Genomic DNA, 25751 nt, shown 5'->3' with positions numbered 1-25751 from the left:
TTGAAAATGACAAGTGTGCACCCCCAACTTTTTGACAACTTTCACACATGTACATTAATGTATTGGGTCATAATATAGGGTATAGAGGGGTCACATCAGGAACTATATTTACTATGAAAAAATACTCATAACCAGGTTTGGTGGCACACACCTGTAATCCCAGTTCTTGGTAAGCAGAGGCAGAATTTTCTACAAATTTGTTGTCAATCTGGTCTACAAAGCAAGTTCCAAGCAGGCCAGGGGTACAAAAAATTGTCTCCTAACAAAAAATTCATAGCTAGGGATTCGAGAGTTGGCTTAATGGTTAAGGTGCTTGCCTGCAAAGCCAAACGACCAGGTTCGATTACCTAGTACCCACATAAAGCCAGATGCACAAGGTGGTGCATGCATCTGGAGTTTGTTTGCAGTGACTAGAGGCCCTGACATGCCCATTCTCTCTGATTGAAAAAGCTAATAAAATAATAAAATAAATTGAATAATGGTGGCACATGCCTTTAATCTCAGCACTCGGGAGGCAGAGGTAGGAGGACTGCCATTAGTTCAAGGCCACCCCGAGACTACACTACATAGTGAATTCCAGGTCAGCCTGGGCCAGAGTGAGACACTACCTCAAAAAAAAAAGAGAGAGAGAGAGAAAAGAAAAATTCATAGCTAGATACTTGAGTGTTGTGGTTCATGGCTATAATCCTGCCTGAGAAACAATTAGTTCAAAGCCAGTCTAGGCTTAGACTGGCTCAAAACAAGAAACAAGAAGAGTAAAGGAGCTAGAGAGATAGCTCAGGTGCTTGCTTGCAGGGCCTGACCTGGGTTCGATTTCCCAGTGCCATGTAAAACCAGATGCACAAAGTGGTACATATGTCTAGAGCTTGTTTGCAGCGGCTGGAGGCCCTGGAGTGCCTATTCTCTGTATCTCTTCTCTCTCTGCTTGCAAATTCATAAATAAGTTCCTTTAACAAAAAAAGACATAAAAAGAGGAAAGGGCTTGGGAATATAGCTTACTTGGTGGAGAGCGTGCCTGGCATTCACATGGCCCTGGTTTTGATACTCACTCCACATGGGGCATCCTCCCCCCCAACCCCCGCCTCCCCCAGAGGTAGTCTCACTCTCTAGTCCAGGCTGGCCTGGAACTCACTTTCTATTCTCCGGGTGGCCTTGAACTCACAGTGATCCCACCTTTGTCTCCAGAGTGCTGGAATTAAAGACTTGCGCCACCTCACCCGGCAATATTTTTTTAAGACAGGCTGACTTCAAATTCACAGCAATTCCCCAGCCTTTAGTCCAACACATGCTTTAAAAAAAAAAAAACAAAACACCCAGTGTGGTGGTATATGCCTTTAATTCTAGCACTAGGAAGGCAGAGGTAAGAATCGCCATGAGTTCAAGGCCACGCTGAGACTACAGAGCGTAGAGGGAGTATGGGTAGGTCAGGACCTCTAGCCACTGCAAATGAACTCCAGATGCATATGTCACTTTGTACATCTGGCTGTATTTATGTGGGTAATGGGGAATTGAACTCAGGTCTATATAGGCCTTGCAGGCAAGCACCTTAACCACTGACCCATCTCTCCATTACCCCACACTTGGTGTTTTTGCTTTTCAAAATTTTTTTATCAGAGAGAGGGAGGATGGGCACACCAGGGCCTGCAGCCACTGCAAATGAACACTAGACACGTGTGCCACCTTGTGCATCTGGCTTACGTGGGTACTGGGAAACCTTTCTTTAAATTTTTTTTTGTTTATTTAATTAATTAATTTATTTGAGAGCAACAGAGAGAGAGAGAGAGAATGGGCATGCCAGGGTCTCCAGCCACTGCAAACGAACTCCAGGTGCATGTGCCACCTTGTGCATCTGGCTTACATGGGTCGTGAGGAATCGAGACTCAAACCGGGGTCCTTAGGCTCCACAGGCAAGTGCTTAACCGCTAAGCCATCTCTCCAGCCCTATTTTGTTTAAATTTTTGAGACTGACACAGAGAAACAAAGGGACAGAGAGAGAGAAAATGGGCATACCAGTACCTTTCAGCTGCTGTGAATGAACTTGACACATACCCCCTTGTGGGCATGTGCGACGTTGCACACTTGCATCTGGCTATGTGACCTGTAGATTCAAAGAGGTGCTCTTAAGGCTTCACAGGCAAGTAAGTACCTTAACCACTAAGGCATCTCTCAAGCCTCCCACCCTTTAAATCATGTTCCTTTTTAAAATTTTTATTTCATTTTACTTATTTTGAGGCAGAGAGAGAATGAGCATGCCAGGGACTCTAGCCACTGCAAAAAGAACTAAAGATGCATGTGCCACCATGTGCATCTGGTGAAAAGTAGTCGTTTACATCTCCAATCCCCAACACATGGGAGAGGGAGGCAGGAAGATGAGGAGTTTAAGGTCAGCATTTAAGGACAGCCTGGACTACAAGACCCTGTCTCAAAAACACAAAAAGCACTTGGGAGGCAGAGGTAGGACTGTAATGAGTTCAAAGCCATTCTGAGACTACACAGTGAATTACAAGTCAGCCCAGGCTAGAGCAAAACCCTACAGGGAAAAAAAACTAAAAATCCTTATTAAACTATTAGAATCATTCTGCTATTAAATAAAATGGTCTTTTATCTTTTGTTTTAAGACTCATAAGAATATGTGATAAAGGAGCCACTGACTGGTACAGTCCACATTAAGAGGTCAACACTGTTCACAAATACTCAAAGATCATGATCTGGAATTTTAATTCAGAACAGAAAGGTATATTCTATTAATAACCCATTGAAAAGCAAAAAGGTCATGCAAGCATGCATGCACACTAGTTGGCACATGTATCTGGAGTCTGACTGCAGTGGCTTAGAGGCCCTTGCTTATCAATTCTCTCTCATTAAAACAAAACAAAACAACAACAACAAAAAACCACAAAAGAACACACTAACAATACTGGTCCTGATGGCACACACCTTTAATCCCAGCACTCAGGAGGCTGAGGTGGGAGAATTGCCGAATTCAAGACCAGCTTGCCCTGGCTACAGTGAGACTGTACCTCAAAAAATCAGAGGTTTAGCTGCTTTGCTGAAAGGCCTATCAACCCAGTACCCATGTGTCGTTGTATTCCCAAAGTCGTGCCCACATCTGGATCTTGTCTGAAGTGGCTAGAGGGCCCGGGACGCCCACTCTCTCATCTCTCTACTTGCAAATAAACAAATAAATAAAACCATAACAATCACATACACACACAAAAATAATCAATGTAATTTACCCCTCTCCAGAACTGGGATTTGAACTTACAGCCTTTGTCATGCTAGGTCAGGGCTCTATGGCTGAGTTATATTTCCAGCCTAAAACCAATGGCTTCTGATTTAGAAGACAATATCAACTTTTACATCTAGGTTTCCATGGAGTATCTTAAAATAGGAAGGTAGAATGTTTCAGGTCCCATCCCAAAGGACTCAAATTTCACAAACACTAAAATGAATTTATTTCACCTCCAAGGCTTCACACAATCAAGAAATATAAATCAAGAAAATAAAATGCATAAACACTACATGTGGAAAAAAGGGTATCCCTTCTATTTCACATATTCCTAAAATTCAGTGACCGAGCATCTAAGAGCTGTGCTACCTATAGTGTCTGTCTACAACAGAAACAAGTAGAACTCCAATTTGATAGAATCAGGAGACAACTCTATCCCACATTTAAGTTTATTAAAAACTGACAAACAAACAAAACCTGTACAAAAAATATCCCAAATTGCCGAACACTTTGAAACAGTAATCTTGAGAGACATTATCGCCTAGGACCCCCTCTCCCTCTGCCACGGCCACGTCCTCGTCCTCTTCCCCGGCCTCGACCTCTTCCTGCAACTGAGGGAAGAAACAAGGCAGGTTAAGTTCTCTTCCGCAGCGAGGCCACCCGGCATCCAAGTAGCACTGACACTCCACCTCTCTCCCAGCCCCATGGCTTTCAGTTAGCAGCTATGGTATGAGAAACTTTAACTCAGTTTCTCTCAGATGAGGACCAGTACTATGCAGAACCAAGAACTGCTGGCAGGGACACAACTGCATTTGTTTCACCTAATACTTACTGAGAAATTCTTTAGAAACACGTGTTCTTTGCATCTTCTCAAATTTACCACAAACTGAAATGTAAATGATTTAGCCTCACAGAGTTTGTAAAAGAGATTCTCAGTGAGATGAACACTGTACTCACACAATTACCAAATAGAATCCCAGCAAGTTAATTCAAAGCCAGGAAAGTTTAAGTTCATATGTGAAAAAAACAATCATAGCTAGGCATGGTGGTGCACGCCTTTAATCCCAGCACTTGGGAGGCAGAGGCTAGGCTGGAAGACTGCCGTGAGTTCAAGACCACCCTGAGATTCACCCTGTAGTGAATTCCAGGTCAGCCTGGAACAAAGCAAGACCCTACCTTAAAAAAAAAAAATTGCATAACATCAGAATCTTATAACTTACTTCACCTAACCACATTCTAGAACTGTAATGCACACAGCTATATCCCTGGAATCTGGTCATCTTAATTCTAGCTCACTGTCACCAACAAAGAACGAAGCACCGGGACTGCTTATTTCACTCCAGACAGCTAATGACATGGGATTAGTAGTGTTTTCAAATTTATTTTTTTTAATTATTTATTAAATATTTTATTTTTGTTTATTACTTATTAGAGACAGAGAGAGGGAGAGTGAGAATGGACATGCCAGGCCTCTAGCCACTGGAAATGAACTCCAGATGCATGTGTCACCATGTACATCTGGCTTACGTGGGACCTGGAGAATTGAATCTGGGTCCTTAGGCTTCACAGGCATGCACCTTAACCACTAAGCCATCTCTCCAGCCATTTATTTATTTATTTATTTGATTATTTATTTATTTGAGAGAGAGAGAGAGAGAGAGGGAGAGAGAGAGAGAACAGGCGTGTCAGGGCCTCCAGCTGCAGCAAGCAAATTCCAGACCGCATGTGCCACCTTGTACATCCAGCTTATGTGGGTCCTGGGGAAGTGAACCTGGGTCCTTTGGCTTTGCAGGCAAGTGCCTTAACAGCTAAGCCATCTCTCCAGCCCAGCATTTTCAATTTCTACTAGTAAAATAACCAATTAGTAAAAAAAGCTGGGTGTGGTGAAGCAGAGATAAAGAGGATTAATGTGGCATTTGAGGCCAGCCTAGGACTCTAACAGTGAGTTCCAGGTCAGACTAGTATACAGTAAGAACCTGCCTTGAAAAAAAAAAGGAGGGGGGGGGGGCAAAACTAAAATTATGCCCTAGTATATACTTTTAATGACAAGGAGGACTATGATACCCACAAATAAGGGCAGGATTATATGAAAAATGATCAACATCAGAAGCTGGAAAATTAAGTTTGTGTTAGAATACAAAGTAAGGTCAAGAATACTTCTCAGAAGATAGAACAAAGAAATGCAGAGAGAGAATAAGTTATAAGGCCCAGTGATAAATTCTGGCAAGAATTGAATGAAGTGATTAAAAAGAATCACTCTTCAAATCTTCTGGTGAGAACAGCGAGAGGCCAAGCCATCTACCCACCCTATAAGAATGGCACCAGTCTTTCTCTTTTTGGTGTAGGTATGGGTGTGGAGTGCAGGCAGCCATGTGAATGAAGCATGCTGTGTTCACCGGGTGGGCTCCTGGCCCATGAGATTCTAGGGAACTCTCGTGTCTACATCTCTTCTCACTGCAGGCACACAGGGACCACAGAAGCTGGTGCCAATGTCCAGCTTTATGTGGGTCCTGGGGACCTGAACTCAGGCACTCACGCATGCATGGCAGGCAATTTATTCACTGAAACATCTCCTGTCTTTTCAAAAGCAACATCGGTGGAACGTGATGGTGCACAACTTCAATCCCAGCACTCAGTAGGCAGAGGTAGGAGGATTGCCGTGAGTTCAAAGGCCACCCTGAGACTCCATAGTGAATTCCAGGTGAGCCTAAGCGTATGGTCGTCCCGTCCCGTCCCCCACCCAGCCCGGTTTTTCAAGGGTAGTCTTGCTTTAGCCCAGGCTGACCTGGAATGGAATTCACTATGGAATCTCAGGGTGGCCTGAACTCATGGCAACCCTACCTCAAGTGCTGGGATAAAAGGAGTACACTACCACGCCTGCCTGTATAGGAAATCGTAAACACCACCCAAAAACAAACAAAACCCTAATGTTTGCAAGTGTATTTGAATAGTGGGTAAAGATTGAAATATACAGACATAAAACATATATAACCCTACAAGCTTACCAGCTTCCCTCTTCTTAGACTTCACCTTGGGTTCAACGTCCACAAGTAGTGTATCCAGAGGCAGGCTGTCTGGAAGAATGAAATACCGAATATTGTTCCCTCGGATACTCAATGTTTCCAGCTGTACAGGCTCTCTGTTCTTCAAGGTCATTTTCACAGCCTTAAGGTGTGTATTCATACTGACATCTACACCTAGAGAAAAAAAAAAAAAAGGCAGAGTAGTTACTAGCCCAGAAAAGGCGACCTATCAAGCCACAGCTGTTTGCACGGATGCTGAGGAATCAGACTCAGGCCCTCATCCAAGTAAAAAGCACTCTTACCTGCGTATTCCCCAGCCCCAATACATAGCTAAGACTGCCTGTATCAGTAAATGTATTAGTGTAGTGATTCACTTGTAATCCCAGCATTCAAAGAAACTGAGGCAAGAGAATTGCTATGAGTGAGTTCAAGGCCAACTAGTGTTACGCAGTGTGTTCTGGGTCAGCCTGGACGATCTGGAGTTAAGACCCTATGTCTAGGGGGAAAAAAAAAAAAAGGAACTGAATGTTAGCAGACCCTGGAGGGCCTGAGTGCGGCTTGGGCTCTGCACTCACGTTCCTCGGCTTTAGCCCCGGCCTCAGGTTTGGATGGAGCATAGGGCACGGTTCTCCCATGGTTCTGAGAACGTCCTCGGCTCACACACCGCCAAAGCCGTGCTCACCTTGCTTTATAGTCCCATAGCACGTTTCTTTATTACCAAGTCCTTAACATGGCTCCTACCCAATCCTCCTGAGACAGGGTCTACTCTTGTATTCCAGGCTAGCCTTGAACTCAATCTTCTCATCCCTGTCTCCCAAGGGCTGGAATTACAGGTATGTACCACCATACCCAGTTTAATTGGTCTTCTGTTTGGGGATTTTATTTATTATTTATTTTTTTATTTCTGTAATGTTAGGAATCAAAGCCAGGGCTTCATATACATAGTGAAATCCCCCTACTTCAATCTCCAAAGTGCTGGAATTAAAGTTGTGAACCAATACGCCTGACTTTTTATTTCCTGAGGCAGGATCTCATTGTAGCACAGGTTGGCTGATATGCAACTCCTGATCCTCCTGACTGTCTCCCAAGTGCTGAGAGTACAAACGAACCATCACACCTGGTTTAAGCCATTTATTTTAGTTTGATTATTGCAAAATATAAAAGCAAGGTTTCTGTTTAAATATGCGACACTACCGCAGAAGCACCTCGTTGTCTGAACCTTCACCAAATACACTTGAGCCAACAGCAAACTAAAACCCCACATAAGGACTGAAATGATGACTCCGCAGTTCAAAGTACTTGCTTTCCAAAGCCTGCTTGTCTTATTCAGTTCCCCAGTACACAAGTAAAGCCAAATGCACAAAGTGGCACATGCATCTGGAGTTTGTTTGCAATGGCAGGCGGCCTTGGCGAACCCATTCTCAAATAAATATTTTTTAATATTATTTTTAGCTAGGTGTGGTGGTATACATCTTTAGTCCCAACACTTGGGAAGATGAGGTAGGAGGATCACCATGAGTTCAAGACCACTCTGAGACTATAGAGTGAATTCCAGGTCAGCCTGGGCTAGAGCAAGAGCCTACCTCGAAAAACAAAAGAACAACAACAACAAAAAAAACCCAAGATTTTATTATTTACTTTTGGTTTTTCTCTAGCCCAGGCTAACCTGGAATTCACTCTAGTGCCAAGGTGGCCTTGAACTCACAGCAATCCACCATGCCGGGCTTGTGCTAAGTACCACTTAAGATTGTTCCATATATGAAATTCATATCTGCATTTTATTACCTGTGTTTGTTCTAAAGATTTTTGTTCTGTGAATAATTTTTGACAGTTCTTATTCATGTATATAGATATGTTTGATGTTTTTTAGTGATATTCCTAAAAAACATTCAAATAAACTTTAAACATTTCAAACTTAAAAAAAAAGTAGGCCGGAGAGATGGCTTAGCGGTTAAGGCACTTGCCTGCAAAGCCTAAGGACCCAGGTTCGATTTCCCCAGAAACCACTTAGTGCACATGGTGCTGCATGCATCTGGAGGTCATATGCACTGGCTGGAGGCCCTGGCGTGCCCATTCTCTCCTACTCTCTCTCAAATAAACAAACAAACTAAAAGGCTAAAAGAATTTCTGTTCCACAAATGGAAGGGGGACACACAAAAACAAACATTCTAAGACAACCCACCTCCTTACCTGTGATTGTTCCATGGACCTGGGTCCCATTCTTCAATTCGATGGTTACAGTTTCATGACTCAATTTCATCAAAAACCTATAAAAGTAGACATAAACTCGTGGACTTTCACCTTTAACAATTTAAAATCATACTTGTGAAGGTGGAAGGGTGAAACTGCTAGATGATCTGAATCTGCTAAATGCTACCGGTGACAATTCCTATTGTAACCCACACAGTGCCTTCCATTCCCTCAAGTGTACATACCTTCAGTATTTGTAAAGAAGCATCATTTCCAAATAAACTTACTTTAAAATCCGATTCTAGTCACTATACAACCTGACCTCAAATGAAGACATTCAAGATCCTAGACTCATTTTAAGCCACAAAAATGAAACTGGGGCCAGGTGTGGTGGCGCACAACTTTAATCCCAGCACTTGGGAGGCAGAGGTAGGAGGACTGCCATAAGTTCGAGGCACCCTGAGACTACGCATGTTTCCAGGTTAGCCTGGGCAAGAGTGAGACCCTACCTTGAAAAACTAAAAAAAATTAAAAAAAAAAAAACAAAACAGAAAAGAAAAAGAAACTGGGTGCCTAGGGAGATAGCTAAGAGGGTGTGGTGGTTTGATTCAGGTATCTTCTATAAACTTAGGTGTTCTGAATGCTAGGTCCCCAGCTGATGGCAAATGGAAATTAAAGCTTTCTGGAGGTGGTATATTGTTGGGGATGGATTTATGGGTGTTATAGCCAGTTTCATGCCAGTGTTTGGCACACTCTCCTGTTCCTGTGGTCCACCTGATGTTGGCCAGTAGGTGATGTCCACCCTCTGCTCATGCCATCATTTTCCCTGCCATTATGGAGCTTCCCCTCAAGCCTGTAAGCCAAAATAACCCCTTTCCTCCCACAAGCTGCTCTTAGTCAGAGTTTATACAGCAGCTTGAAGCTGACTGCACCAGAGGGTAAGGAAACTTGCTATGCAAGCATTAGGACCTGAATTTGACCCCCAGCACTAAAAAAAGTAGGTGTGATCACACATGCCTGTAACTCCAGAGCTGAGTGGGATAGACACACAAGTGTCACTGAGGCTCACTAGACGGCCAGTCTAGATGAAAACCAATGGGATCCAGGGTCAGCAAGAGATTGTTTCAAGTAAGGCAGGCAGAAGATCAAGAGGATACGTGACCACCCACCTTGGGGGTCCACACTAGAATTAAAGGCCCACCAAGCCCTGGGTCAGATCCCCTAGCTCAGGCTGACCTGAAACAATTCACTATGTAGTGTCAGGGTGGCCTCGAACTCTCGGCACCCTCCTACCTAGCCCACCCCGCAGTACACGCGTGCCACTACGCCTGGCTTTGTTTTCTATTGCTTCTTTGTTGAGACTATGTCTTCTGAGTTACTCAGGCTGGCCTCAAACGGCACAGCTCAGCCTCCCAAGTGCAGCTACCACACCTGGCGTGCTTTCTTTCCTGTTTTATCCTGTCAAATCTGTCAGTCCTTTGGGGGGCATAAGCTTTAATATGTTAACCAGGCCAAGACTATATTATAAACAGGGTTTTTTTTCATTTAGTTTTATATTTATAAATTTAATCTACCTGGAATTCTTTTCTTTCCTGTGAGTATGAGGTAAAAATCTGCTTTCATTCTTTTCCTCAAGTGGACAGCAGTTGTCTCTACGCATACTGAATAACTCATCTATTCCTCATTTCATCTAGGCTGTTTCCTTCATTTTTTATTATACTGTACACAGAACAGAAAGAAAAATTGAAGGGTTCAAATTATTAAAACGTTGTCATTCCTCCCCCTCGCTACCTTTCAACACAGAACTCACATGACCATTTTACTACCTGATAGTTGTAGGCATATACTTTAGTATGTAGTTTTGAATGAGGATGTTCTCTTGTAAGCGTAATACCACAATCACAGGTGATGAAATAATTCCATAACATCACTACATATACACTTTCTATACATACTTTCTACTCTGATACACATATTTACTGGAGGCAGGTTCTCATAATTGACTCAGGTTCAACTCTGAATTTTTTATGACAGCTTCCATAATTATAGACAATAAACCATGATAATTCCTCCCCCCCCACTTTCCCCTTCAAAAATCTATCCTCCATCATATCCCCTACCCCTCTCAATTAGTCTTTTTTAAAAAAAATTATTTTTACTTATTTGTTTCTTTGGTGGGGGGATTTTCGAGGTAGAGTCTCACTCTAACTCAAGCAGACCTGGAATTCTCAGGGTGGCCTCAAACTCATGGCAATCCTCCCAACTCAGCTCCCAAGTAGTGGGATTGAAGGCGTGCGCCACCACAGCCGGCTCCATTTATTTAATTGAGAGAGAGAGAATGAGAGTGCTAGGGCTCCCAGCCACTGCAAACAAACTCCAGATGCATGCGCCACCTTGTGCATCTGGCTTATGTGGATCCCGGGGAAACTGAACAGAGGTCCTTTGACTTTGCAGGCAAGCGCCTTAACTGCTAAGCCATCTCCCCAGCCCTAGCCTTTTATTTTGATATTATCTTTTCCTCCTATCACGAGGGTCCTGTGTAGGTAGTATCAGGCATTGCGAGGTCATGGATAGTCAGGCCATTTTGTCTAGAAGACAGCATTGTAAGCAGTCCTACCCTTACTTTGGCTCTTACATTCTTTTTACCAACTCTTCCACAATGGACCCTGAGCCTTGGAGGGTGTGTTGGCGATGTCTCAGTGTAGAACACTCCCTCTGTCCCTTTTCAGTACTATGGTGCCTTTAAAAGACTGAACTCTTATGGGAGAGAGATACCACCAGTGAAGATACTCAACAGCGGACAGAGCAAGCCTTATAATTGGCCAGCCAGGCCAAATGAGCCAACGGGTGCAATAGTGGCAGGTCTGTCATGGTGGAAACCAACTGCCCTCTAATTGGACTGGAGGCCTGCTCCATGGGAGGGAATACATCCCTGATACTGAACACTTAAAACAGGGTAGTCATGAGCCCTAGGGGTGTAACATCGGCTGATGTCTGGAAAAATGTATATACTATGCTTATCAAACTGCCCAGTAAGCACTTCTCTTAATATTTATACCCTTATATTAATGCTACTCTCACTTTGGGTAGAGAATCTTCTCTTTTCAGATGGCAGTGACCTTGGGATGATTCAGAAGGTATCATAGTGCTGGAAAGAAGTGACTGGAGTACTGAATAACAACTCGATCACACCTTCCAAGGCTCAGGGTCTAATGCGGAAGAGGAGGCAGAAAGACTGTAAGAGCCAAAGGAAGGGTAGGACTCCTTACAACATGCTCCTCGAGACACAAAATGACCTGGATATCCATGACCTCACAGTGCCTGACAGTACCTACACAAGACCATCGTAAGAGGAGGAAAAGATCATGACATCAAAATAAAAGACTGAGATGGGGAGGAGATATGATGGAGAATGGAATTTCAAAGGGGAAAGTGGGGGGGGGGGTATTACCATGGGATATTTTTTATAATCATGGAAAATGTTAATAAAAATTGAGAAAAAAAAAGACTATGAACTCTTGATCCTCCTGCTTCTACCTCCCAAAATGATGGAATTACTGGCATGTACCACTATTGGCTTTATTCTACAATATTTTTTATTTTGTGAGTAGGGTCTCACCCTAGCCCAGCTGACCTGGAATTCACTGTAGTCTCAGGATGGCCTTGAACTCACAGCTATAGTCCTACCTCAGCCTCCCGGAATGCTGGGATTAAAGGCATGCACCACCATACCCGGCAGTCTACAATATTCTTTGTACACTGTAACAGCACCCACACCGAAGGACACATATCCTATTGCCTATTCTATTCCCCCCACCAGTCTACTGTGAGAATAAGGATCGGGCCCTCTCTACAGCTAGACCTGGGCTATTAACAATGAATACTGGCTGAATGTTTGAATAACCAAAGGCAAGCCAACCTCATAATGCCACCCTTTCTAATGGTATTGATGGCCATCTCAAAATTACTTACTTTTGGATACATCAAACCCTAAACTAAAAATACTAATGCATGTGTATTGAATCCTTTTCAAAAAGTAAAGTTTCAGGCTAGATAGAGAGTGCAGCTGTTATATGTGCTTCCTGGGCAAGCACAAGGGTTGGAATAGATCTAAATTACAATCTATAGATCCCATGTAATAGCTGGGCTGGCCATGCATACCTGTAATCCCCAGTCCTACAAAGGGGAGCAGAGATCAGGGAATCGCCTGGACTCGTGAAAAACAGTAAGCTCCAGTATTAGTAAGAAACTCTGGCTAAGACTTAGGTCCTTGGTTTCCCACCAGGACTAGATGGTAAGACCCTATTGCTGAAGACTCCACATACTTGGGCTGCAAGGCCACTGAGAAATCCTGCTGGAACTGAGCGGATAACCTCCTCCATGTAGACCAGCTGACAGAAAGCTGGAAGAAGCCACACTGCATGCAGTTCAACGGGAGAAAAAGAAATCACCAGTGAAGACACTCAACAGTAGACGCTGCAAGCCTTATAATTGGCTAGCCAGGCCAAATGAGCCAATGGGTGCAATAGTGGCGTGTCTGTCATGGTGGAAACCAACCACCCTCTAATTGGACTGGAGGTCTGCTCCATGGGAAGGAATACATCCCTGATTCTAAAAACCTACAAGAGAGGTAGTCATGAGCCCTAGGGGTGTAACGCCTGCTGCTGTCTGGCTAAATATACTGTGCTCATCAAACTGCCCAGTAAGCACTTCTACTAATGTTCATACCCTTATATTAATGCTACTCTCACTTTTGGTACAGAATCTTCTCTTTTCAGGTGGCAGAGACCTTGGGATGACTCAGAAGGCATCATGGTGCTGGAAAGAAAAGTGACAGGAATGCTCAGCACTGCAGTATCTCTATCACACCTTCCAAGGCTCAGGGTCTATTACGGAAGAGGTGGTGGAAAGAATGTAAGAGACAAAGGAAGGATAAGACTCCTTACAACATGCTCCCCCAGTCACAAAATGGCCTGGATATCCATGACCTCACAGTGCCTGACACTACCCACATAAGACCATCATAACAGGAGGAAAAGATGATGACATCAAAATAAAAGACAGACTGATTGGGGAGGGAGATATGGTGGAGAGTGGAGTTTCAAAGGGAAAAGTGGAGATGGAGGGAGGGTATCATCACGGGACATTTTTTTATAACCATGAGAGTTGTTAATAAAAAATAATTTGAAAAGAAAAAAAAAAGAAACTGGCTAAAATGCTCCAGCCACAGCAGGCGAGTGCTCCCTGCTACAGGTGAGCACAAGGGCACCAAAAGGGCATGTGCGCATGAACACACACCACACCCAAGCAAAAAAGGAGGCTCTTTCAATGAGCTGTTTATTAGCCTAGAATTCTGATCCAGTGGCTTCCTTCCACCAAGTCTTTGGTTTTATTTTTAATTTTCCTGCTTAGTAGTAACTTTCACTGTGACAGTTCTTCAAATTATTTTTGGAAATATGCAGGATCAAAGTAAATAAAATAATGCAGCTATCAGTTAATCTGTTATATGAAGCAAAAACCCTCTGGGAAAAAAAAAAATCAAAACACATTCCAAAGATATTTCTTGGATAAGTATGTCATCATTCCTATGCTTGGTAATAAGGATTTCATCTTGGTAACTTTTCTCTCTTTCTTGAGACAGGGTCTTGCTATGTGTAGCCCTGGATGGCCTCAAATTTGTGGTAACCTTTCTGCCTCGGGTTCCAGAATGCTGGGATTCTAGGTGTGAGCTACTGTGTTTGGCTGAACATGAATAAGCTGGGACTCTACAGGGGCTCAAGGTCTGTATGTTAATATGACGGTAATTGCAAAATACAGTGGAGACTACAAAAGCATTCCAAGAACACAGTACACATAGCATGACTGGGGAGTCAGATCCTGGTGGAGACTGGAAACACACGATAGGGAAAGAAAAAAAAAAAAAAAAAAACAAGCAAGACTTGTGAGTGAGAAACAGAATGATGGGCTGGAGAGATGGCTTATCAGTTAAGGCACTTACTTGCCTGCAACATCTAAGGACCCAGGTTTGATTTCCCAGAACCCATGTAACCCAGATGCACATGGTGCAGCATGCACCTGGAGTTCATTTGCAGAGGCTAGAGAAATGCCCATTCTCTCTCTCTAATAAAATAAAAAGAAACAAAACAAGATACAAAGTAATTACAGATACTAATGGATTAATAAATTAAAAAGGGGCTGGAGATGGCTTAGCAGTTAAGCACTTGTCTGTGAAGCCTAAGGACCCTGGTTCAAGGCTTGATTCCCCAGGACCCACATGAGCCAGATACACAAGATGGTGCATGCTTCTAGAGTTCGTTTGCAGTGGCTGGAGGCCCTGGCATGCCCATTCTCTCTCCCTCTCTTTCTCTGTCGCTCTCAAATAAATAAAAATTAAAAAATGAAAAAGAAGTAATTCCCTTAGGACAGCTGGGCCTGGTGGCACAGGCTGTAATAACAGCTACTTAAAAGGCTAAGGCAAGGGCTGGAGAGATGGCTTAGCATTTAAGCGCTTGCCTGTGAAGCCTAAGGACCCCGGTTCGAGGCTCAGTTCCCCAGGTCCCACGTTAGCCAGATGCACAAGGGGGCGCACGCGTCTGGAGTTCGTTTGCAGAGGCTGGAAGCCCTGGCGCGCCCATTCTCTCTCTCTCTCCCTCTATCTGTCTTTCTCTCTGTGTCTGTCGCTCTGAAATAAATAAATAAAAAATTAAAAAAAAAAAAGGCTAAGGCAAGAAAATACTAAGTTCAAAGTCAGCATGAGCCACTGAGTCCAAGTGAGCCCATGACTCAAAAACAAAGAGGGTTAAGCCAGGCCAGGCGTGGGGGCACATGCCTTTAATCCCAGCACTTGGGAGGCAGAGGTAGAAGGATTGCCATGTGAGTTCAAACCCACTCTGAGAATAGAGTTAATTCCAGGTCAGCCAGAGCTAGAGTGAGACCCTACCTTGAAAAAATAAATAAAAATAAAAAACAAAGAGGGTTAAACCAAGCATGGTGGTGTAGGCCTTTAATCCCAGCACTCAGGAGGCAGAGGTAGGAGGATCCTCATATATTCGAGGGCACCCTGAGACTACCTAGTGAATTCCAGGCTAACCTGGCTAGAGTGAGACCCTGTCTCCAAAAAAACAACAACAAAAATAAATAAATAAGTAAATACAAATAAAGAGGGCTAGAGGGGCTGGGAAAATGGCTCAACAGGTACAGCTTGGCAGTAGAACATTTGGCCAGAACAGGTGAAGCCCTGGGATCAAATTCTAGTATTAGGAAACACAGAAGGAAGTCCCATTGCTGAATTAAGAGTGCTAAAGCCATACTCATATTGTAAAGAAAACTGAGGGCAGACATCTAAAAAGATCAATTTTCTGCACGTGTACATGCATGTATGTGCACATGGAAGCCATGAGGGTATTGATCCTCAAGCATGAGGATCACTTTTTCCCCTGAGGTACAGTTTCACTCTAGCCCAGGCTGACCTGGAATTGACTATGTAGTCTGAGGGCGTCCTCGAACTCATGGTGATCCTCCAACCTCTGCTAGGATTAAAGGTGTGCACCACCACGCTCAGCTCTGATCACCTTTTTATTTTTATTTGTTTATTTGACAGAGAAAGAGAGAGAATGGGCATGTCAGGGCCTCCAGCCACTGCAAACTAACTCCAGATGCATGCGCCCCCTTGTGCATCTGGCTTATATGGGTCCTGGGGAATTGAAGCTGGGTTCTTAGGCTTTGCAGACAAGTGCTCTAACCATTAAGCAATCCTTCCAGCCCTCTGACCACTTTTTTTCTTCCAAATTTTTATTAACAACTTCCATGATTATAAAGATACCCCATGTTAATACCTTCCCTCCCCCCACTCTCCCCTTTCAAACTCCATCCTCCATCATACCCCTCCCCACCTCTGACCACTTTTTGAAGACAGGGTCTCTCACTGACCTGGAGATTGACAATTAGGGATTGACAATTCAGGGATCCACCTGCCTCTGCTTGGAATTACAAGTGAGTGGCACTACACCAGCATTACTGATGTGGTTCAGGTCCTCCTGCTTGTAAGACAAGCACTTACTGACTGACCTATCGCCTCAGCCCCACAGAAGATCACGTTTGGGCTGGAGAGATGGCTTAGCAGTTAAGGCACTTGCCTACAAAGCCAAAGGACTCAGGTCCAATTCCCCAGGACCTACATAAGCCAGATGCACAATTGGCTCATGCTTCTGCAGTTCATTTGCGGCTGCTGAAGGCCCTGGCATGCCCATTTTCTTTCTCTCCCTGTCTCAGATAAATAAACAGTAACAGGATCATAAGGAACAAGCAGGTCAGTAAACAAACAGACTCACATCTATATGGTCAACTTAAAAAATATACTTATGGGACTGGGGAGAAGGCTTAGCGTTTAAGGCTTTTTTGCCTGCAAAGCAAAGGACGTGGGTTCAATTTCCCAGGACCCGTGTAAGCCAGATGCACAAAGTGGCTCATGTGTCTGGAATTTGTTTACAGTGGCTTGAGGCCCTGGCACACCCATTCTCTTCCTCTTTCACTCTCTCAAAAAATATTTTTTTTCTTACTTGCACGTGCATAGCGCATCAAGGCCTCTTGTACCTCCAAAGGGAGCACCAGACATCTGTCCACCTTTCACCTCTAGATTACTGGGGAGCCCAGGTGCAAGTCAGTCAGTCCAATAGGCACAGATACAGTTTCAACAAACGATGATGCTTCAACTAGAAATCTATTTAGGAAAAAAAGCCTAACTGTTGGATATAGAAGAGAACCCATCATTGGTGACACTGAAGGACTACCACAAATTCAAGGCTAGCCTAGGCTATAATGTAAAGCCCTGCCTTAAAAATGGGCCTTGCCATATAAGCATCTAAAAAAATGTTCTACGTCACTAGTCAGGGAAATGCAGATGAAAACTACATTGAGATTCCATCTCACTCCTGTCAGATTGGCTACCATCATGAAAACAAAGGATCATAAATGTTGGCGGGGATGTGGAAAAAAAGGAACTCTTCTACACTGTTGGGGGGAATGAAATCTGGTCCAGCCATTGTGGAAAACAGTGTGGAGGTTCCTGAAACAGCTAGAGATTGATCTACTATATGACTCAGCTATAGCATTCCTAGGCATATATCCTAAGGACTCATCTCATCTCCTTAGAAGTACATGCTCAACCATGTTTATTGCTGCTCAATTTATAATAGCTGGGAAATGGAACCAGCCTAGATGTCCCTCAACTGATGAGTGGATAATGAAGATGTGGCACATTTATACAATGGAGTTCTACTCAGCAGTAAAGAAAAATGAAATTTGCAGAAAAATGGATGGATCTGGAAAGGATTATACTAAGTGAGGTAACCCAGGCCCAAAAAGCCAAGCGCCACATGTTCTCCCTCATATGTGGATCCTAGCTACAGATGATTGGGCTTCTGCATGAGAAGGAAAATACTTAGTAGCAGAGGCCAGTAAGTTAAAAAGATATATAAAGGGAAGAGAAAGGAAGGGAGGAGGGTACTTAATAGGTTGGTATTGTATATATGTAAGTAGAATGATTGAGGTGGGGAGGTAATATGATGGAAAATGGAATTTCAAAGGGGAAAGTGCAAGAGGAGAGGGTATTACCATGGGGTATTTTTTATAATCATGGAAAATGTTAATAAAAATTGTGAAAAGATAAAAAAAAATGGGCCTTGCACATCTACAACCCCAGCCCCATAGGGGAGGTCTTGGCTGCTCACCAGAACTAGACGGTAAAACCCTATTGCCAAAGACTACGCTGCTTAGGCTGCATGCAACCCTTTGGGAGAGAAAAAACATCTACAGTTGGAAACAGGAGTGGACCCTGCAAACCCTAAGACTGGCTAGGCCAAAAGTGCCAACTAGGGGCTGAAGAGATGGCTTAGTGGTTAAGGAACTTGCCTGCAAAGCAAAAGGACCTCGGTTCAACACCCCAGGACCCAGGTAAACCAGATGTACAAGGTGGTGCATGCAGCTAGAGTTTGTGTGCAGTGGCTGGAGCACCTGGTAAGCCCTTTCTTTCTCTTTCTTTCTTTTCTTTTCTTTTCTTTCTTTCTGTCTCTCGCTCTCTCTTCCTCTGCTTCATGCTCTCAAATAAATAATAAAAATAAAGTAGGACTGAATTTACTTAAAATGTGCCAACTGCTGCACTAGTGCCATGTCTGTTGTGGAGGAAACCAACTGCTCGCTAACTGGATTGGAGGCCTGCTCCACCAGAGGGAGTACAGGCCTGGTACTAAAACCCGCGTCAAAAGTCTGTGGCGAGGGAAGGTCACAGCCCTAGTGAAGTAACACCTGCTGGTGTCTGGCTAAGTGCATGTATTAGGCCCACCAAACTGCTTTGTTAGCACTTTTCTTAATGATTATACCCATATTCGATGCTTCTCTCATTTTTGGTTAGAAAAGAAACTTCTCTTTTCAGATGGCAGTGACCACTGGGGTGACTCCAAAGGCACCACAGGGCTGGAGAGATGGCTTAGTGGTAAGTTGCTTGCCTGCAAACCCTAAGGACCCAGGTTCAATTCTCCAGAACCCACATAAACCAAATGTAGGTGGTGCATGCATATGAAGTTTGTTTGCATTGGCTGGAAACATTGGCATGCCCATTCTCTATGTCTCTACCTCTTTCTCAAGTAAATAAATAAAAATATTTTTTATATGAAAGGCTTATTTAAAAAAAAAAAAGGCACCCCAGCACTGAGAAGTAGTAACAGAGAGGGGTTCAGCACTGAAACACCCCTATCACACCCTCCAAGGTTTGTAGTCTGTTACAGAAGTGGTGGCAGAAAGATGTAAGAGCCAAAGGAAGGGTAGGACTGCTTACAATGCACTTTTCCAGACACAAAAATGGCCTCAATATTCATGACCTCACAGTGCCTGAATCTACCTACCTAAGACCTCCATAATAGAAGGAAAAAATGGTAACATCAAAATAAAAGAGATCAATTGGAAGGGAAAGGGTGGATGTGAGAAGTGGGAATGGGAGTGGACGAAGGGAACTATCACAGTTTTATTGTCTATACTTATGGAAGCTGTTAATACAAAGCTTAAAAAAATGCAGACTAGAGCTGGACAGATGGCTCAGCAGTTTAAGGGTGCTTTGTTGCAGAACCTGAAGGCCTGAGATGGATTCCCCAATACCTATGTAATGCCAGATATACAAAGTGGCAATTCGTCTGGAGTTCCTTTGCAGTGGCCAGAGGCCCTGCTGTGCCTATTCTCTCTCTCTCTTTCATTTACATAAAATATTTGTTAAACCAGGTGTAGTGACGCACACCTTTTAATCCTAGCACTTGGGAGGCTGAGGTAGGAAATTTGCTATGAGTTCAAGGCCACCCTGAGACTACATAGTGAATTCCAGATCAGCCTGAGCTAGAGTGAAACTCTACCTGAGATACACACACACACACACACACAGGAATGAAATTATAAGCTGTACCCATATATTACTGCTACTCTCACTTTTGGTCAGAGAAGCTCCTCTTTTCAGATGGCCATGACCACTGGGATGTCCCAAAAGGCACTATGGTGCTGAGAAGTGACAGGAGTATTCAGCACCACAAAGTCTGTCACACCTTCCAAGACTCAGGGCCCATTGCAGAAGAGGTGGTGGAAAGAATGTAAGAGCCAAAGGAAGTAAAGGACTGCTTACAATGCAATTGTTAGACAGAAATTGGCCTTGATAACCATGTCCTCTCAGTACCTAGCACTACCTCCACAAGACCCTAATAATAGGAGGAAAAGATGATGGCATCAAAATAAGAGAGTAAGAGAGACTAGCCAGTGTGGTGGCACACACCTTTAATTCCAGCACTCAGAGGCAGATGTAGGAGGATCCTCGTGAGTTCGAGGCCACCCTGAGCATACAGAGTGAATTCCAGGTCAGCCTGAATTGAGTGAGACCGTACCTCAGGAAAAACAATAAAGAAATAAATTACAGAAAAGGCCAGGCGTGGTAACACATGCCTTCAATCTCAGCGCTCAGAAAGCAGAGGTAAGAGGATCTCTGAGTTTAAAGCCAGCATGGGCTAGATCAAGACCCTACCTAGAAAACCCCAAAACAAGGAACTTGGGGCTAGCCCTGTAGCCCCAGTTGTACGGTAATTGCTGGAAGCCTTAGGTTCCACCTCTAGGACCCCAACCAACCAATCACTCGATAGGTAAATAAATACATAAATCGCTAAAACTATCCTCAATGTCTTCTCTACAAGAACACCCCCCCCCCAGGAGGAAAAAAAGTTACTTATCTATTCTGTCTTCAGGGAAAAAAAAAAAAACAGTTCAAAAACAGCAGGGACGATGCTTATAAAGCACTCTATTATATGTGTACAGTATACAGGTGTCCAATAACAGTTTGGTCAACAACTACAATCCTTGATCCAATGGAAAAGACACTACGTATTTCCATCTAGTCTCTCTGCCCCTATGCTCAGATCTATTTATAGTTAGTAGTTAATTCCTTATTCTGGCAAACAGTTCCACTAACCAACAGAATGAAATAAAAACAGGGGAACATTTATCACCTGCGATCATCAGGTATGAAGTCGACTTATGCCCCACCCTGGGTGACTTTCACGAACTAAAGACCTACACGAACGGGTCATGTAGTTCCAATAATCAATCATAAATATATATACTTAAAAAAAAAAAAGCCGGGCGTGTTGGCGCACTAGGGAGGCAGAGGTAGGAGGATCGCCATGAGTTCGAGGCCAGCCTGAGACTACAGTAAAACCCTACCTCGGGAAAAAAAAAAAAAAACAACAACTACATATTAAAATCCACAAGTTTGTAAACGCAACCCTGAGTTAAAACATTCTGCAAACGGGCGGCGTCGTTCCCCGACACGGGTCCTGCTATTTCTTTCTACACTGTCCTAAGTGCAGCTAGCTTGCACAGACTCGCAATGGCAATGGGCCGCTGCCTGCACCTTTAAGGCCTCTGGGTCGACAAGAAAGCGGCTCGGCCTTGACGTTCTGGAAACCTCACGGAGCCTGGCGCGGCCCGGACCCTTAGCCGGGGGCTCGGGCACTCCTCGGCACCGCCGAGATGGGCGCGCGCGCCCCGGAGCGGCGGGCGCCGTTAGCAGGCCGCGCACGCGGCTTTCCCGCTTCCCCGCCATCGCGGCGGCCCGGCCTCCTCCGACCAGGCCCCAAGCCCTGGCTCCCTGCCCTCGCCCCGCTTGGAGGTGGAAGGGCCTCCCCACCCCCACCCCCTCACCTCACGAGCTTCATCCTAGCGGCGCCGCCTCCCTTTGGGTCCGAGTGGACACTGAATGCTACCCCTCCGGCACACCGAGCGACTTAAAACGAGTTTGAATGGCCGGAAATGCCTCCTGCACGGACTCCACGACGTAAAGAGCGCGCGGCGACCGGCGGAAGCGAGGCGGGAAACGTAGAGTGTCGCGCGGCGCCGCGCTGCCTTCCGGCCGCGAAGAGCGCGAACGCCGCCCCTAGTGACGGGAGGGGTGAATTGCACCCTGTGAGGGGCCTGGGCGCTGGTTTTAGGAAGAAATTTCCTGGCGGCGGCGGGATTGGAAGACATTGGCTCCAGTGAGGAGTCATGACCGCAGTTACCATGCTTCAGCCAAAAAGGGCGCAGGGACAAAGTACCAAACATATATATGTTCGAACGAAGAGTTCTGCGATAAGCCTAATTCTATTCTATTTTTTACTTAAAAAATTTTTTTTTGGTTTATTTTGTTTATTTATTTGAGAGCGACGCACCGAGAGAGAGAGAGAGAGAGAGAGAGAGAGAGAGAGAGAGAGGGAGGGAGAGAGAGAGAGAGAGAAAGGGCGCATCAGGGCCTCCAGCCACTGCAAACGAACTCCAGATGCGTGCTCCCCCTTGTGCATCTGGCTTACGTGGGTGTTGGGGAATCCAACCTTGAACCAGGGTCCTTAGGCTTCACAGGCAAGCGCTTAACTGCTAAGCCATTTGTCCAGACCCCCTTTTTGGGGGGGTTTCAAAGTAGGGTCTCACTCTAGCCAAGGCTGACCTGGAATTCACTATGTAGTCTCAGGGTGGCCTTGAACTCATGGTAATCCTCCTGCCTCTGCCTCCCAAGTGCTGGGATCACTTTATTTATTTACTTGACAGAGAAAGAGGGAGACGGAGAGAGAGAAAATGGGCACGCCAGGGTCTCCAGCCACTGCAAACGAGCTCCATGCACCCCCTTGTGCATCTGGCTAACTTGGGTCCTGGGGAATTCAACCTGGGTCCTTTGGCTTTGCGGGCAAACACTTTATCCGCTAAGCCATGGGATTTCTTTAAACTCTGACTTCCGGGATGGGGAGATGGCTCAGCAGTTAAAGGTGCTTGCCTGCAAAGTCTGTTGGCCTGGGTTCAATTCCCCAGTACCCAGGTAAAGCCAGATGCCCAAAGTGGCACATGCATCTATTTTGTTTGCAGAAGCAGGATGCCCTGGCAATCCATTCTCATAATCTCCATTTCTCTCTCTCTCTCTCTCTCTCTCTCTCTCTCCTTCCCTTTCTCTGCAAATAAATAAAAATATTAAAAAAAATAAACTCGAGGACTGGAGAGATGGCTTAGCAGTTAAGGCGCTTGCCTGCAAAGCCAAATGACCCAAGTTCGATTCCCCAGGACCCACATAACGCCAGATGCACAAGGTGGTACATGCGTCTATGGTTCATTTGCAGTGGCTAGATGCCCTGGCACACCCATTCGCTCTCCCGCCTCAAATAATAAATAAATAATATTTTTTTAAAAAGCTTGACCTCGGGCTAAGGAGATGGGTCAAAGTTCAAAGGTACTTGCTTGCAAAGTCTTCAGGCCCTGGTTTGATTCCCCAGTACCCATGTAAACCCAAATACACAAAGTAGCCTATGTGCTGGGTGTGGTGTCACACATTTTATCCCAGAGGGGTAGGAGGATCGCTGTGAGTTGAGCACCCCCCCCCCACCAGACTAAAGAATGAATTCCAGGTCAGCCTGGGTTAGAGCAAGACACTATCTCAAAAACTAAACGAAACAAAACAAAAATTATTATTTATTTGCAAGCCGATGGAAAAAAAAAGAGAGAGAGAGAGAAACACACAGAAAGAGCACACTAGGGCCTCCTGCCACTGCAAATGAACTCCAGACACATGCGTGCGTCACTTGGTGTGTCTGGTTTGACATGGGCATTGGGGAATAAAACCCAGGCCATCAAGTTTGGCAAGCAAGCACCTTTAGGTACTGAGCCTTCTCTCCAGGTCCTGGACAGCCTTTTATTGTTGTTGTTGTTGTTTTGTTTTAATGAAATGAATAAAGGTATTTTTCTTTTGTTAGAAGCTTTAGGTTTTCTGATGTTTAATTTTTTTTATTTTTTATTTATTTATTTGACAGTGACAGACAGAGAAAGAGGTAGAGAGAGAGAAAGAGAATGGGCGCAACAGGGCTTCCAGCCACTGCAAACGAACTCCAGACACCTGCGCCCCCTTGTGCACCTGGCTAACGTCGGTCCTGGGAATCGAGCCTTGAACTGGGGTCCTTAAGCTTCACAAGCAAGTGTTTAACCGCTAAGCCATCTCTCCAGCCCATACAGCCTTTTTTTTTTTTTTTTTCCGCTTGGCTTCCAGAAAGCCAAGCACACCTGATTGTCTTCCTAGTCTACTAGGTATTCTTTTCTTTTTTAATATTTTTATTTATTTATTAGAGACAGAAAAAGGAAAAGAAAGAGTGAGAATGGGTGTGCCAAGGCCTTTAGCCACTGCAAACGAACTCCAGATGCATGCACCACCAGGTGCATCTGGCTTATGTGGAACTTGTGGAATCAAACCTGGGTCCTTAGGCTTTGCAGGCAAGCGCTTTAACTGTTAAACCACCTCTCCAGCCCCTGAGCTATTCTTTCTAGGTCTCCTGAGCTAGATCATCCTTCTTTTCAGAGACATACATTGTTGGTATGATTTGGGACTTACTGCTATAGTCTCTTGGATACTTTCTCCTGTGGCCTGAGTGGCCTTCCCCAAATCCATGGCTTTAATTTGTATCTGTCATCTACACTTCATCCCTGATCATCAGAGCCCTTGGATGTTGCAACAGCAATGCTCAACTTTAATGTGCCTAGAAGACTCACCTGGGAAACTATAATGAAAATTCTGAATCATTTGTGGGTGCTGAAATTCTGAATTTTATTTTTATTTATTTATTTTTTTTTTTAATTTTTATTTATTTATTTGAGAGCGACAGATGCAGAGAGAAAGACAGATAGAGGGAGAGAGAGAGGATGGGCGCGCCAGGGCTTCCAGCCTCTGCAAACGAACTCCAGATGCGTGCGCCCCCTTGTGCATCTGGCTAACGTGGGACCTGGGGAACCGAGCCTCGAACCGGGGTCCTTAGGCTTCACAGGCAAGTGCTTAACCGCTAAGCCATCTCACCAGCCCCTGAATTTTATTTTTATAGTCATTTATTTATTTGAGAAAGAGGGAGAGAGAGAGAGAGAATGGACACACAAAGGCCTCCAATCACTGAAGTCCAGACACATGCCCCACCTTGTGCATCTGGCTTACGTGGGTCCTGGGGAACAGAACTTGGGTCCTTTGGCTTTGCAGGCAGACTCCTTAAGTTCTAACCCATCTCTCCATCCCAAATTCTGCATTTTTTGTCTTTTTTTTTTTTCCCCCGAGGTAGGGTTTCACTCTAGTCCAGACTGACCTGGAATTCACTATGTAGGCTCAGGTTGGTCTCAAACTCACAGCGATCCTCCTGCCTCTGCCTCCCAAGTGCTGGAATTAAAGGTGTGCGCCACCATGCCCAGCCAAATTCTGCATTTTAAACAAACTCTTAGTTGAGGAAGATATCACAGGTCCATGCACCACAATCTCAGTATTAAGGATGTCAATACGTGTTTATGTGCTACCTTCTCAACATCTATTTCTTGCCCTCCTTTTCAAGAGCCCTTTGCCCCAGTCAGATCTTTGCATGGAATATTTCTCCCTTTTGTATAAGAATGGAGAGATGGGCCCAGCATGGCAGGGGAGGGAGGGTATTACCATGGGATATCTTTTATAATCATGGAAGTTGTTAATAAAAATTTGGAAAAAAAAAGATGTTTGGCCATTTGTACTATGCTGAGAAATTATGTGATGAAAACTTCCTAGGGTTACTCAGCAGTAACTATGGTAGTTACCGCTCAAAATGGCTTCAGCCATGTCAAGCTGAGTACATGTAGCCTTCAGTTAATATTGGTGAATAACTGAATGCCTTCCCCACTAGAATATATATGCTATATAAGGAAGGCCTCATGTGTATTGTTCACAGCAGTGACGTCAGTATTGAACACAAGGGATTCATTCTGTACAAGCC

The 25751-nt window shown here is 44.5% G+C and overlaps 1 protein-coding gene across 2 annotated transcripts; it reads right to left on the bottom strand.

Annotated features, from left to right (window-relative positions):
* Positions 1-3662: 3662 nt before the first annotated feature.
* Positions 3663-21836, bottom strand: Snrpd1 (small nuclear ribonucleoprotein D1 polypeptide). Of its 2 annotated transcripts, none has more exons than XM_004654826.3 (4): positions 21667-21836; positions 8443-8519; positions 6235-6426; positions 3663-3840 (listed from the first exon to the last, which is right to left on the bottom strand). In XM_004654826.3, exons 1-4 carry the CDS (start codon positions 21678-21680, stop codon positions 3764-3766), a joined length of 360 nt encoding a protein of 119 aa, XP_004654883.1. In that variant the 5' UTR covers positions 21681-21836; the 3' UTR covers positions 3663-3763. The 2 variants fall into 2 exon arrangements, with proteins under 2 accessions (XP_004654883.1, XP_044991017.1); XM_045135082.1 differs by lacking the exon at positions 21667-21836 and adding an exon at positions 10017-10139.
* Between the last annotated feature and the right edge of the window lie 3915 nt (positions 21837-25751).

Source organism: Jaculus jaculus, chromosome 15, assembly GCF_020740685.1.
Source record: "Jaculus jaculus isolate mJacJac1 chromosome 15, mJacJac1.mat.Y.cur, whole genome shotgun sequence".
Lineage (NCBI taxonomy): Eukaryota > Metazoa > Chordata > Mammalia > Rodentia > Dipodidae > Jaculus > Jaculus jaculus.
Note: the sequence above shows the minus strand (reverse complement) of the source record. Positions and strands in the feature narration are given on the sequence as shown.